This window comes from Gilbertella persicaria, assembly GCF_025201335.1.
Source record: "Gilbertella persicaria strain CBS 190.32 chromosome Unknown B0P05scaffold_55, whole genome shotgun sequence".
In the NCBI taxonomy this organism is placed as follows: domain Eukaryota; kingdom Fungi; phylum Mucoromycota; class Mucoromycetes; order Mucorales; family Choanephoraceae; genus Gilbertella; species Gilbertella persicaria.
In genome coordinates, this window is record NW_026252016.1 from 161077 (window position 1) to 170505 (window position 9429).

The window sequence follows — 9429 nt, forward strand, 5'->3', positions numbered from 1 at the left end:
CAGAAAGCAACGTCATCTTTTAAATGAGTTGAAATAAGTGGGTTATTAAGCCCTGCTGACGCCCCTTTAAAAAACACCCTCGAATTTCTGGGGAAAGTAAAAAAAAAAAAAAAAAAAAAAAAAAAATATAGCAACGCAAAAAAAAAGATTACAAGAGCTTTCTTCTTTTCTAGTTAAACAATAACTTTCAACAATGCTTAGAAACGTTGCTCGTATTGCCCGTCCTCTGGCTGCTCGCAGTTTGGCTCCTGCTGTAAGCATCACTCCTTATATTAGACATGTGGAAATGGAGTTTGTCATCTCTCAACATGGAAATGCATCAACACTTTGACCATCATCACTGTAGATACATCTCGATATATACGCGAATGATAGCATGAAGCAACACGATAATTACTTGTTGACGGGACTCGAATAGACAAAAGAGAGACAACACATGACATATTTCCACTTGTTTAATATAAAAGAGAAAAAGTGTGTTGGTCGCATTGTATGCTGACTATTTTATGTAGGCCCGTCTTAACCTCGGTGCTGTTGCCACTGCTGCCCGTACTTATGCTTCTGCTAAGCCTTCTACTTCTGAAGTTTCTTCTATCCTCGAACAACGTATTTTGGGTGCTAACTCTGAAGTTGATCTCCAAGAAACTGGTCGTGTCTTGTCCATTGGTGATGGTATTGCCCGTGTTTACGGTTTGAAGAACTGCCAAGCTGAAGAAATGGTTGAATTCTCCAGCGGTCTTAAGGTAAATAATACAGAAAACAGAAAAAGAGAGAAAGAATCAGATCATTGATGAGAACATATGTTAGGGTATGGCTCTTAACTTGGAAGCTGATAACGTCGGTATTGTCGTCTTCGGTAACGATCGTTTGATTAAGGAAGGTGATACTGTCAAGCGTACTGGTGCTATTGTCGATGTCCCTATTGGTCCTGGTCTCCTCGGTCGTGTTGTCGATGCTCTTGGTAACCCCATTGATGGTAAGGGTCCTCTTGACGCTGCTGGTCGTTCTCGTGTCCAAGTCAAGGCTCCTGGTATCTTGCCTCGTCACTCTGTCAACGAACCTATGCAAACTGGTATCAAGTCTGTTGATTCCATGGTCCCCATTGGTCGTGGTCAACGTGAATTGATCATTGGTGATCGTCAAACTGGTAAGACTGCTGTCGCTCTCGATACCATCTTGAACCAAAAGAACTGGAACAACGGTTCTGATGAAGCCAAGAAGTTGTACTGTATCTATGTTGCTGTCGGTCAAAAGCGTTCTACTGTTGCTCAACTTGTCAGAACTCTTGAAGAAAACGGTAAGTTCATTTAGATATATGCACCTGTATTCTTATGTATATCTTATAGATGCCATGAAGTACACTATTGTTGTTGCTGCTACTGCTTCTGAAGCTGCTCCTCTTCAATACCTTGCTCCTTTCTCTGGTGCTGCTATTGGTGAATGGTTCCGTGACAACGGTCGTCACTCTTTGATCATCTATGACGATTTATCCAAGCAAGCTGTTGCTTACCGTCAAATGTCTCTCTTGCTTCGTCGTCCTCCTGGTCGTGAAGCTTACCCTGGTGATGTCTTCTATCTTCACTCTCGTCTTTTGGAACGTGCTGCCAAGATGAACAAGAGCTTCGGTTATGGTTCCATGACTGCTCTTCCCATCATTGAAACCCAAGGTGGTGATGTCTCTGCCTATATCCCCACTAACGTTATTTCCATTACTGATGGTCAAATCTTCTTGGAAGCCGAACTTTTCTTCAAGGGTATCCGTCCTGCCATTAACGTCGGTCTTTCCGTCTCTCGTGTCGGTTCCGCTGCTCAAACCAAGGCCATGAAGCAAGTTGCTGGTTCCATGAAGCTCTTCTTGGCTCAATACCGTGAAGTTGCTGCTTTCGCCCAATTCGGTTCTGATTTGGATGCCTCCACTCAATTCTTGTTGAACCGTGGTGCTCGTCTCACTGAATTGTTGAAGCAACCTCAATACACTCCCTTGTCTATCCAAGCTCAAGTTCCCATCATCTTTGCTGGTGTTAACGGTTACCTCGATAAGATCCCTGTAAACAAGGTTGTTGATTGGGAAAAGGATTTCATCAGCCACGTTGCTACTCAACACAGTGATGTCCTTGAAGAAATCCGTACCAAGGGTGTTCTCTCCAAGGAACTCGAAGCTAAGCTCCGTGATGTCTGTGATAACCACGCCAAGGGTTTCTACTAATTTATATCATCCATGTAAAATATATATGAAGAAAAGGGGGAAAAAAGAAAAAAAAATAAGCATTTTTCGCACTTTGTTACAAATAAATCGTTTATAAAAAGACATGTGATGCTTTAGGCATTTCAGTAGTGAATAAGGCTATATTTTTCCAATGTTCTGTCCATTGTTTTGTATGCTTGAGTTGGTTTGTGACAAATGTGTTGTACATCATGGATATGTTTGTCTGTTGTTTATGCAAAAAGGACAGTTCAGACATAAGACAGTAACGGATAAAGATGTCTCGTTGTTGAGTCAGTGTTAATCCTGTATCTTGGTCTCGTATGTGTTCTGGTAAGGTATGTTCTTGTACTTGTTGAACATCATGAGCCACTGTAGGCTGTATTTTTCCTGTTTGATATTTGGCTATCAGTCTAGAGAGTGTTTGATTGGACATGGTATTCAGACGTTCTTTACGCTCCAAGAGTTCCTACAAAAAAAAAAAACAAAAACAAAATAAGCATATATATATATATATATATATATGATAAGGAAGATAGTTTGTACTTTGAATGCGTCCAGTAAGTCCCTTTGTTGCTTTAAACTCTCCACGATCGTATTGTCTGTGATAATAGCATGTTTATGAAGCATGGCACCTGTTTGTTGTAATGATTTTGATATGCCTTCATAACCATGTACCATTTGCTGACAACCCTCACAGTTGGGCACCCAACAGTCCTTATCCAGATCACTCACAAAACTAGTATGATTAGAATACAGCATAAACCCATCCTATTGAACTTACTTGAGTGTCATACTATAGCGAGCATAATCTGAACCTAATGCTTTGTTTAACCTGTTCATTTGGTTCATGATCAGACACATGCGCTCATACAGTTGAACAGATACAGTCAGTCTTTTCCTCATACGAATGATACGATCATCCAAATCCAAAGGAATCAATTGCTCCAATCGTGCCATAGAATAGGATGTCCTCACAAATTCTTCGTCTAAAGAAGGAGGGTGTTTTCGTCTCCATGTAGTCATTTCCTAAGTCAAAATGAGTGATCAAACGAAACCAATAGGGAAGAGGGGGGGGTTACCGAAGGATGACTTAAAAATGCCTTCACTACTTCATCTTTACCAAGCACAGGATGTTGGATCACTGCATTCATAAATCGAGACAGTCCCTTCCTTCTTCTGTCTTCAAACACGTCTGTTCCTAATCAACTTATTAACCTAAAAAGGGGCTTTTTTTTTTGTAACTATCTTTACTTCCACCTAGTTTTTTTGGTGGTAAATGTGGTATGATCCTACATGGATATCGCTTAAGTAGTGTCTCCCATAACCACCAAAAATCACTGAATCTTCTTAATACGCTAGTGCCTAGTTTCTCACTTTTGATCTGATAATTGATGTGTTTAAACAAGAATCCCTCTTTTTCTAATGTCAATGTCAGTGAGATATGATCGAGGTCTTGAAGCCATTGATTTAATGCTTTTTGTTCTTCTTGGTATAATTGAGTGTGCTGATCGTCCTGCTTTATTGCATTGGGTTGTAAAGTCAAGTGAGTGAGGTCAGGAAGTATGGGTATAGGCAAGTCTTTAAAGACATCAGTCCATGTTATTCTTGTTGGTTCACTTGCCTTCTTTATGATGATAGACTGTTTCTAATGAAATATCCATCTTTTTTTGTGCACAAGCAATTAAAGCAAGATAAGCATTGAATTCATTCCGTGTAACATAGCTGATTTCAGGACTTATAAAGTGCATGACCTAGAATATAGAAAAAATAAATGAACAAAACCTATAGTCTATAGATTACTTCTTTTTGTGCTTGATGTGATAAACCTGCTGTCTTCAAGATGATCTCAAGTGCTTTTATGTTTACTGTTTGATGATGTGGGTTGCATTGGCTGTAAATATCTGTATAGGCATCAGGTACATCCACACCTACTGTTGAATGATGAGTTATTGTTTAACACAAGAGACTTACATAATACATTGGATAGTTCGAATGGAAATCCAATCTCCTCTTGATATGTAGTACTCCAAGGATCTTCTTCATAAAGAATAGGCGTCGAAGATGTTAAGTATCGAAAAGAGTGGCTATATATGTTCTCAAAATCGTCACTTGTATGTCTTTGCATCGTATTCAAAAAAAAAAAAAAGAAAAGGAAAGAAAAAGTGAGAGCAAAAAAATCCGACGCAGGATATGCTCCCTTTTAAAGCACCGCTTGTCATGCGTACAAGTTAGTCATTCAAAAGAGATCTTTGTAGACGAACATAATCATGTTTAGTATCTTGAAAGTGTCAAGTGTATTTTAAGCATAGAATCAAGAGTGTTTATGGTATCCATTGTTTTTGGTATATGCAAAGTCGCACAACAGTCGCGTCTTAAACCAAAGTCCGGTCCGCTATTGATACGCGAATAGTTTAAAACAAATTTTTTTTTTTTTTTTTTTTTTGTTAAAGACGCGTTTTCTTTTCTATTCATCTATACATCGTAAGTTGTCAAACAGAAAACATATAAACTGATATACGCCTTAGTTACCATGCTCGAAGCTCGTCTCCAACAAGCCAAACTTCTCAAATCTCTTCTTGAAGCTGTGAAAGAACTTGTGACTGAATGTAACTTTGAATGTAATGACTCTGGTATTGCTCTTCAAGCAATGGATAACTCTCATGTTGCTTTGGTTGCCATGTTATTACGTTCTGATGGTTTTGATCCTTATCGTTGTGACCGTAACTTGCCCTTGGGTATCAATTTGACTAACTTGGGTAAGATCTTAAAGTGTGCTCGTAATGATGATATCTTGACCATTAAGGCTGATGACGATGGTGATGTGTTGACCATGATCTTTGAAAGCAAAGGTAAGTCACTTGTTAAAAAGAACTAGACCTAACCCATGTTTGATAGACAGTGACAAAGTGAGTGAATATGATCTCAAGTTGATGGATATTGATAGTGAACACTTGGGTATTCCTGAAACTGCCTATGAAGCTGTTATCACGATGTCTTCTGCTCGTTTCCAAGAAATCTGTCGTGATTTATCAAGTCTCAGTGACTCCGGTAAGAAATCAAATTTATGTAGATGTCATCTAAGCATTCTTATTTTAGTGACTATTGAATGTACAAAGGAAGGTGTCAAGTTCTCTAGTGATGGTGAAATTGGTAAAGGTGCTATCACTTTGAAGGCCAGCAGCAGTGTGGATGATGCTGATGATGCTACTGTGATTGAACTCCAACAAGCTGTTGCCATGACATTCTCTATTAAATACCTTGTCAACTTTACAAAGGCTACTCCTCTTTCTGGACGTGTTAGTTTGAGCATGTCTGCAGATGTTCCTCTTTTGGTTGATTATAAACTTGATAATTTGGGCTATGTTCGATACTATTTGGCTCCCAAGATTGGTGATGAAGCTTAAATTGTACAAAATAAAATTTATTTTTTTAATCTATAAGATGGTAATTTGCTTGATTCATACAGTGGTAATGATTCTTCATATTCTAATGCACGTAAAAACCGAGGGGAACTCTCTGTGTCTACATCGTACATTTTCAAGTCTTGTGAAGCCCTGATACCATAACCCAGTGTGCCTATCTTTAAAGCGAGTTCCATATCTACTGTGGCATGAAAAAGAGGGCTTAAAAATACACCTCGACTACTCTTGATGTGGATCCGTAGTGTATAAGACAGTTGAACCACTTTAGAATAATTAACAGAAGGTGTCAACTCCACAGGTAATTTGAGGCAGACATGATATTCTGCACCTTTACCCAACGGTGTCTGAACAATCGCATATTTGTATGGTTTATGCAAGTGAGATGCAACAGTACGTGTGACAGAAATGGCTTTGTTGGGTACTAGCCTGACTGTTTCACACAATTCAAGCAAGATCGAATTCACTTCAGCAGGTTGATCTTTTGTTTGTTTCTTTGGGCGACATGAAGTGACCACTGTGATGGGTATCGTATCACCAGGCACATAAGCAAGTGAACACAGCCTGACAGACACGTCTAATCCATGCCCATGTCCTTCTTCTATCACAGGTTGTTTCAATAGACTCGTCTCAATAAATGGCATATACTGAATGGTTCTTTGTGTCATGACAGTAGGTAAAGTAAAAGTGGTACGGATTAACTTGGCTGATAGATCAAAGCGACATTGGTAGAGTGCATGTTCCATAGAAGGAGGAAATTGAGTCATAGGCATCTGGATAGTGAATGGAAACTGATAATGGGGTTCTGATAATAAGCAGTCGTCCCTTGTTCTTTGCCAAAGGGTTTGTTGCATACCAAAGAATGGGTTCTTGATTAATGGCACTAAGAATTTGATGCCATCATGAATAGCTGTAGCATGTTCTGCTCCTCGAAATGTAAGGACCAGTCGATCAGCAGCAATAGGTGATTCTTTCATGCGAAGATGAACAATGCCTAAGCCAAAGAAGTGAGATATTATTATATTGTTATTATCGTTTACCTTGAAAGACAGAACCTGGTCCGAACACAGGCTCATTGTGTGTATTAAAACCAAATTCAGGTAAAAGTTCAATAGATAAGTTGATAATAGGATCCATAAAGAAAAAGAAGAAGAATAAAATAAAATAAACAAGACGATATTAATAGAGAGATGTCAATCATTTATTTTGATCATATCATTTTTTTTTTTTTTTAGAATGCATTAAATGTGTAACTTGAAAGTCTAGAAGTTGTGTGTTGATAAAAAGACAACTGCTATTGTATTAAGCTATTGTGTACAATCCATTTAAATCCAAACTTGACATGATTCTGTACACTTTTGATATGATTGTCAAGAGTAAAGAAAGTTGCTTTATTTGTCATAAAAGCAGTGACCTTCTCAAAAGTCGGTTATGCCAAGAACTCTATATATGATCACATTCTGGATTAGGGTTGCACGAATAAACAAGAGATTCTAGAGGTTTTATTTAACCAACAGTAATAGAAGAGGCGGATGATGAAACAATAGAAGCAGCTACCGTGCATTGTTTCTGTCCATCTTCTTCATAATCAGGTAGTCTGATTGGCTCATATTTTGGCAATGTGTCTTCATGTTGAAGGTTCTCAATGAACTTCGGGGTTGGTAATGGGTCATGTTCGCTACTGAATTTGGTATATGCTTGCAGCTCATCATCTGTACGTATACCACGTCCTAAGGTGCCTATCACAATGGGTGTTTCAAACATAGACATGGTCGATGTTGGCCAAGGTAATGTCATGGCTTCTTTTAGTTTTTTGCTGTCTTGTTTACTGACGGCTGAAGAAAGAGAGGTACGTGCTCGTTTGATATAGACTTTGATTCTTAATTTATAAGAAAGTGACATTATCTTACTGTATTCAAATGAAGGAGGCAAGTAGGATTCAAGTTGGAGACCAAGATGGTGCTGTTGTTCTGTCTCGTTGGTCTCGTCTAGTGTATACGATTGAGTGCCTACCAATTGAGATAAAAGAGGCTCTTTGTCTGAATGAAATTGAGATATTTGGTATAGATTCATGGTGATACTATAATCGAATTTAAAGGAAGGTGCAATGAACGAAGAGGCTGATACATCGGGTTTGGTAGTGCATATGATGGCTTGAATTGTATCGCCTGATAAATATTCTACCGAATGAAGCTTGACTGTGACAGCAGGCATGGCCATCCATTTATTCCTGTGTTTCTTTCGTTTCTTGACATCTTCGAGGTAGATAGGCGACTTGAGTAGTCTCGTCTCTATGAGGGGAATATAGTTGATAGGGATGTGTGCTGTAAGTGGTGTTTCATCGTATGATTCTGCAGAGTCAAGATAGGCGCATAATTTATAGCTGCATTTGTACAAACTGTGGTTCATGGAAGGAGGGAATTGAACCAGTGGCATTTGAATGGTGAATTTGAATTTGTAGGCTTTTCCTGATCGAAGTTCTTCGTCTTCTTGTCTTCGTTTCCATAGCGTAGATCGAATGCCAAACAATTGGTTGCTTTGAGAGCGTATGAGTCCAGGTCCAACATCATAAGTAAGCATAGATTCTGCACCTGAAAATACAAGGCGAAGTCGAGTGGCTTTATAGATTTCGTCTCTACATCTCAATTTGACATAGCCTATGCATACGTCAGAGAGATAATCTAGATTTATTGTTTACCTTGGAAAATGGTGCCTGGGCCAAAGAACTTTTCTTCGCCCATTGTCCAGCCAAATTCAGGAAGAATCTCGATTGAGATGATAGCAATGGATGTGTTTTGCATGTTTTTTTTGTTACGACCACTCAATATTACATCAATCATGGTTGAAATTCATAAAGAAAAGAAAAAGATTAATTAAAAAAAAAATAGGCGGTACTTGATGTTAATGGTTTTACAAGATGTAAGTCACTCTATATTCTCACACAAAATGAAACATACCTCTTTTTTTTATATATAAAAGAGGATATATTCATAAAAAGCCTTTATGTTGCATTGAGAACAAGCTCTGTTTTTCTTTTCGTAAGGACTTGAATACCATTGAATGAAAGACATTAAAAAAAAAAGTACTTCCAAGGCATCATTCAAACTCAGTAGCAAAAAAAAAAAAAAAGAATTATGCTCTTATCTACCAATCATATTCTATAATCTTTGTAGGATTACTTATCAGAAAAAAAAGTCTAAATTTATTTGTCTTCGTCTAACAGTTCCAAATGACCTTTAATAGCACCACCCACACTGACACGATCAATCAAGAATGTATCATGACCAAACATAGCATCTAATTCATAATAAGTGACACGGTTATTACCAGCTGCACGGAGACATTCAGCAATTTCCTTTTGTTGCCAGACAGGGAAAAGAATATCAGACTGTACACCCAAGACTAAAGTAGGCATATGGATCCCCTTCATGCCTTCCACTAAATCTTGAGTATCAGGATCAGAAGATAAAGTCGTCAATCTCTTCTTGTCTTCCTGTCCTTGTTTTGCAGTTGCTTCTGTTCCTTCCAATGCAGACTGAGTACCATTGATGGATCGACACGCTTCAGCCATCATACGTGTATCTGTTTGTTCAGAAACATCCAGTGCTTGACGATGCTTTAAAATCTGCTGTAGCTTAGGTCTATTTTGTTCTCGCTGTTGTAGCAGTTTCTCTGTTTGTGAATAAGACATGTCAAACATGTCCATGGCTTTTGAGATATATAATAAGGAATTAGGATCATATTGAAGACAGAAGCGTTCGCCTTGATGATCTAGGTAAGTTTCAATCAAAAAGTCAGGGCATA

General features: G+C 38.4%; 6 protein-coding genes across 6 annotated transcripts; 2 read left to right on the top strand and 4 right to left on the bottom strand.

Moving 5' to 3' along the window:
- Nucleotides 1-190: 190 nt before the first annotated feature.
- B0P05DRAFT_559869 (ATP synthase subunit alpha) lies at nucleotides 191-2291 on the top strand (the record flags this gene model as incomplete). Its single annotated transcript, XM_051580316.1, has 4 exons — nucleotides 191-226; nucleotides 513-743; nucleotides 808-1297; nucleotides 1347-2291. 4 exons carry the CDS (start codon nucleotides 194-196, stop codon nucleotides 2204-2206), a joined length of 1614 nt encoding a protein of 537 aa, XP_051430661.1. The 3' UTR covers nucleotides 2207-2291.
- Nucleotides 2292-4362, bottom strand: B0P05DRAFT_559881 (uncharacterized protein). Its single transcript, XM_051580317.1, has 8 exons — nucleotides 4178-4362; nucleotides 4007-4137; nucleotides 3828-3957; nucleotides 3458-3784; nucleotides 3286-3404; nucleotides 2988-3232; nucleotides 2750-2942; nucleotides 2292-2672 (listed from the first exon to the last, which is right to left on the bottom strand). The coding sequence occupies exons 1-8, from the start codon at nucleotides 4329-4331 to the stop codon at nucleotides 2298-2300; spliced, it is 1674 nt and encodes a 557-aa protein (XP_051430662.1). The 5' UTR covers nucleotides 4332-4362; the 3' UTR covers nucleotides 2292-2297.
- A 298-nt stretch (nucleotides 4363-4660) lies between these two features.
- B0P05DRAFT_559882 (proliferating cell nuclear antigen) lies at nucleotides 4661-5647 on the top strand. Its single transcript, XM_051580318.1, has 4 exons — nucleotides 4661-4687; nucleotides 4732-5055; nucleotides 5102-5254; nucleotides 5303-5647. Exons 2-4 carry the CDS (start codon nucleotides 4737-4739, stop codon nucleotides 5608-5610), a joined length of 780 nt encoding a protein of 259 aa, XP_051430663.1. The 5' UTR covers nucleotides 4661-4687; nucleotides 4732-4736; the 3' UTR covers nucleotides 5611-5647.
- Nucleotides 5636-6762, bottom strand: B0P05DRAFT_575178 (uncharacterized protein; the record flags this gene model as incomplete). Its single annotated transcript, XM_051581630.1, has 3 exons — nucleotides 5636-5692; nucleotides 5733-6619; nucleotides 6666-6762. The coding sequence occupies 3 exons, from the start codon at nucleotides 6760-6762 to the stop codon at nucleotides 5636-5638; spliced, it is 1041 nt and encodes a 346-aa protein (XP_051430664.1).
- A 105-nt stretch (nucleotides 6763-6867) lies between these two features.
- B0P05DRAFT_559885 (uncharacterized protein) lies at nucleotides 6868-8707 on the bottom strand. Its single transcript, XM_051580319.1, has 3 exons — nucleotides 8583-8707; nucleotides 8324-8521; nucleotides 6868-8282 (listed from the first exon to the last, which is right to left on the bottom strand). The coding sequence occupies exons 2-3, from the start codon at nucleotides 8424-8426 to the stop codon at nucleotides 7132-7134; spliced, it is 1254 nt and encodes a 417-aa protein (XP_051430665.1). The 5' UTR covers nucleotides 8427-8521; nucleotides 8583-8707; the 3' UTR covers nucleotides 6868-7131.
- A 102-nt stretch (nucleotides 8708-8809) lies between these two features.
- B0P05DRAFT_283203 (Alpha/Beta hydrolase protein) lies at nucleotides 8810-9429 on the bottom strand (the record flags this gene model as incomplete). The annotated part of the gene is made up of 1 exon (XM_051573437.1): nucleotides 8810-9429. A coding segment is annotated over one exon (602 nt), but the record flags the coding sequence as incomplete, so codon positions are not given.

Bases quoted from the DNA above. Each gene is read 5' to 3' on its own strand.
- B0P05DRAFT_559881 (XM_051580317.1), bottom strand. From the start codon at position 4,331: ATGCAAAGACATACAAGTGACGATTTTGAGAACATATATAGCCACTCT. The intron at 3,958-4,006 runs GTAATCTATAGA...TCTATATTCTAG, and splicing joins CACATCAAGCACAAAAAGAA to GTCATGCACTTTATAAGTCC. The intron at 3,405-3,457 runs GTAAAGATAGTT...TAAGTTGATTAG, and splicing joins ACCAAAAAAACTAGGTGGAA to GAACAGACGTGTTTGAAGAC.
- B0P05DRAFT_559882 (XM_051580318.1), top strand. From the start codon at position 4,737: ATGCTCGAAGCTCGTCTCCAACAAGCCAAACTTCTCAAATCTCTTCTT. The intron at 5,056-5,101 runs GTAAGTCACTTG...CATGTTTGATAG, and splicing joins CATGATCTTTGAAAGCAAAG to ACAGTGACAAAGTGAGTGAA. The intron at 5,255-5,302 runs GTAAGAAATCAA...TTCTTATTTTAG, and splicing joins ATCAAGTCTCAGTGACTCCG to TGACTATTGAATGTACAAAG.
- B0P05DRAFT_559885 (XM_051580319.1), bottom strand. From the start codon at position 8,426: ATGCAAAACACATCCATTGCTATCATCTCAATCGAGATTCTTCCTGAA. The intron at 8,283-8,323 runs GTAAACAATAAA...ACGTATGCATAG, and splicing joins CCCAGGCACCATTTTCCAAG to GCTATGTCAAATTGAGATGT.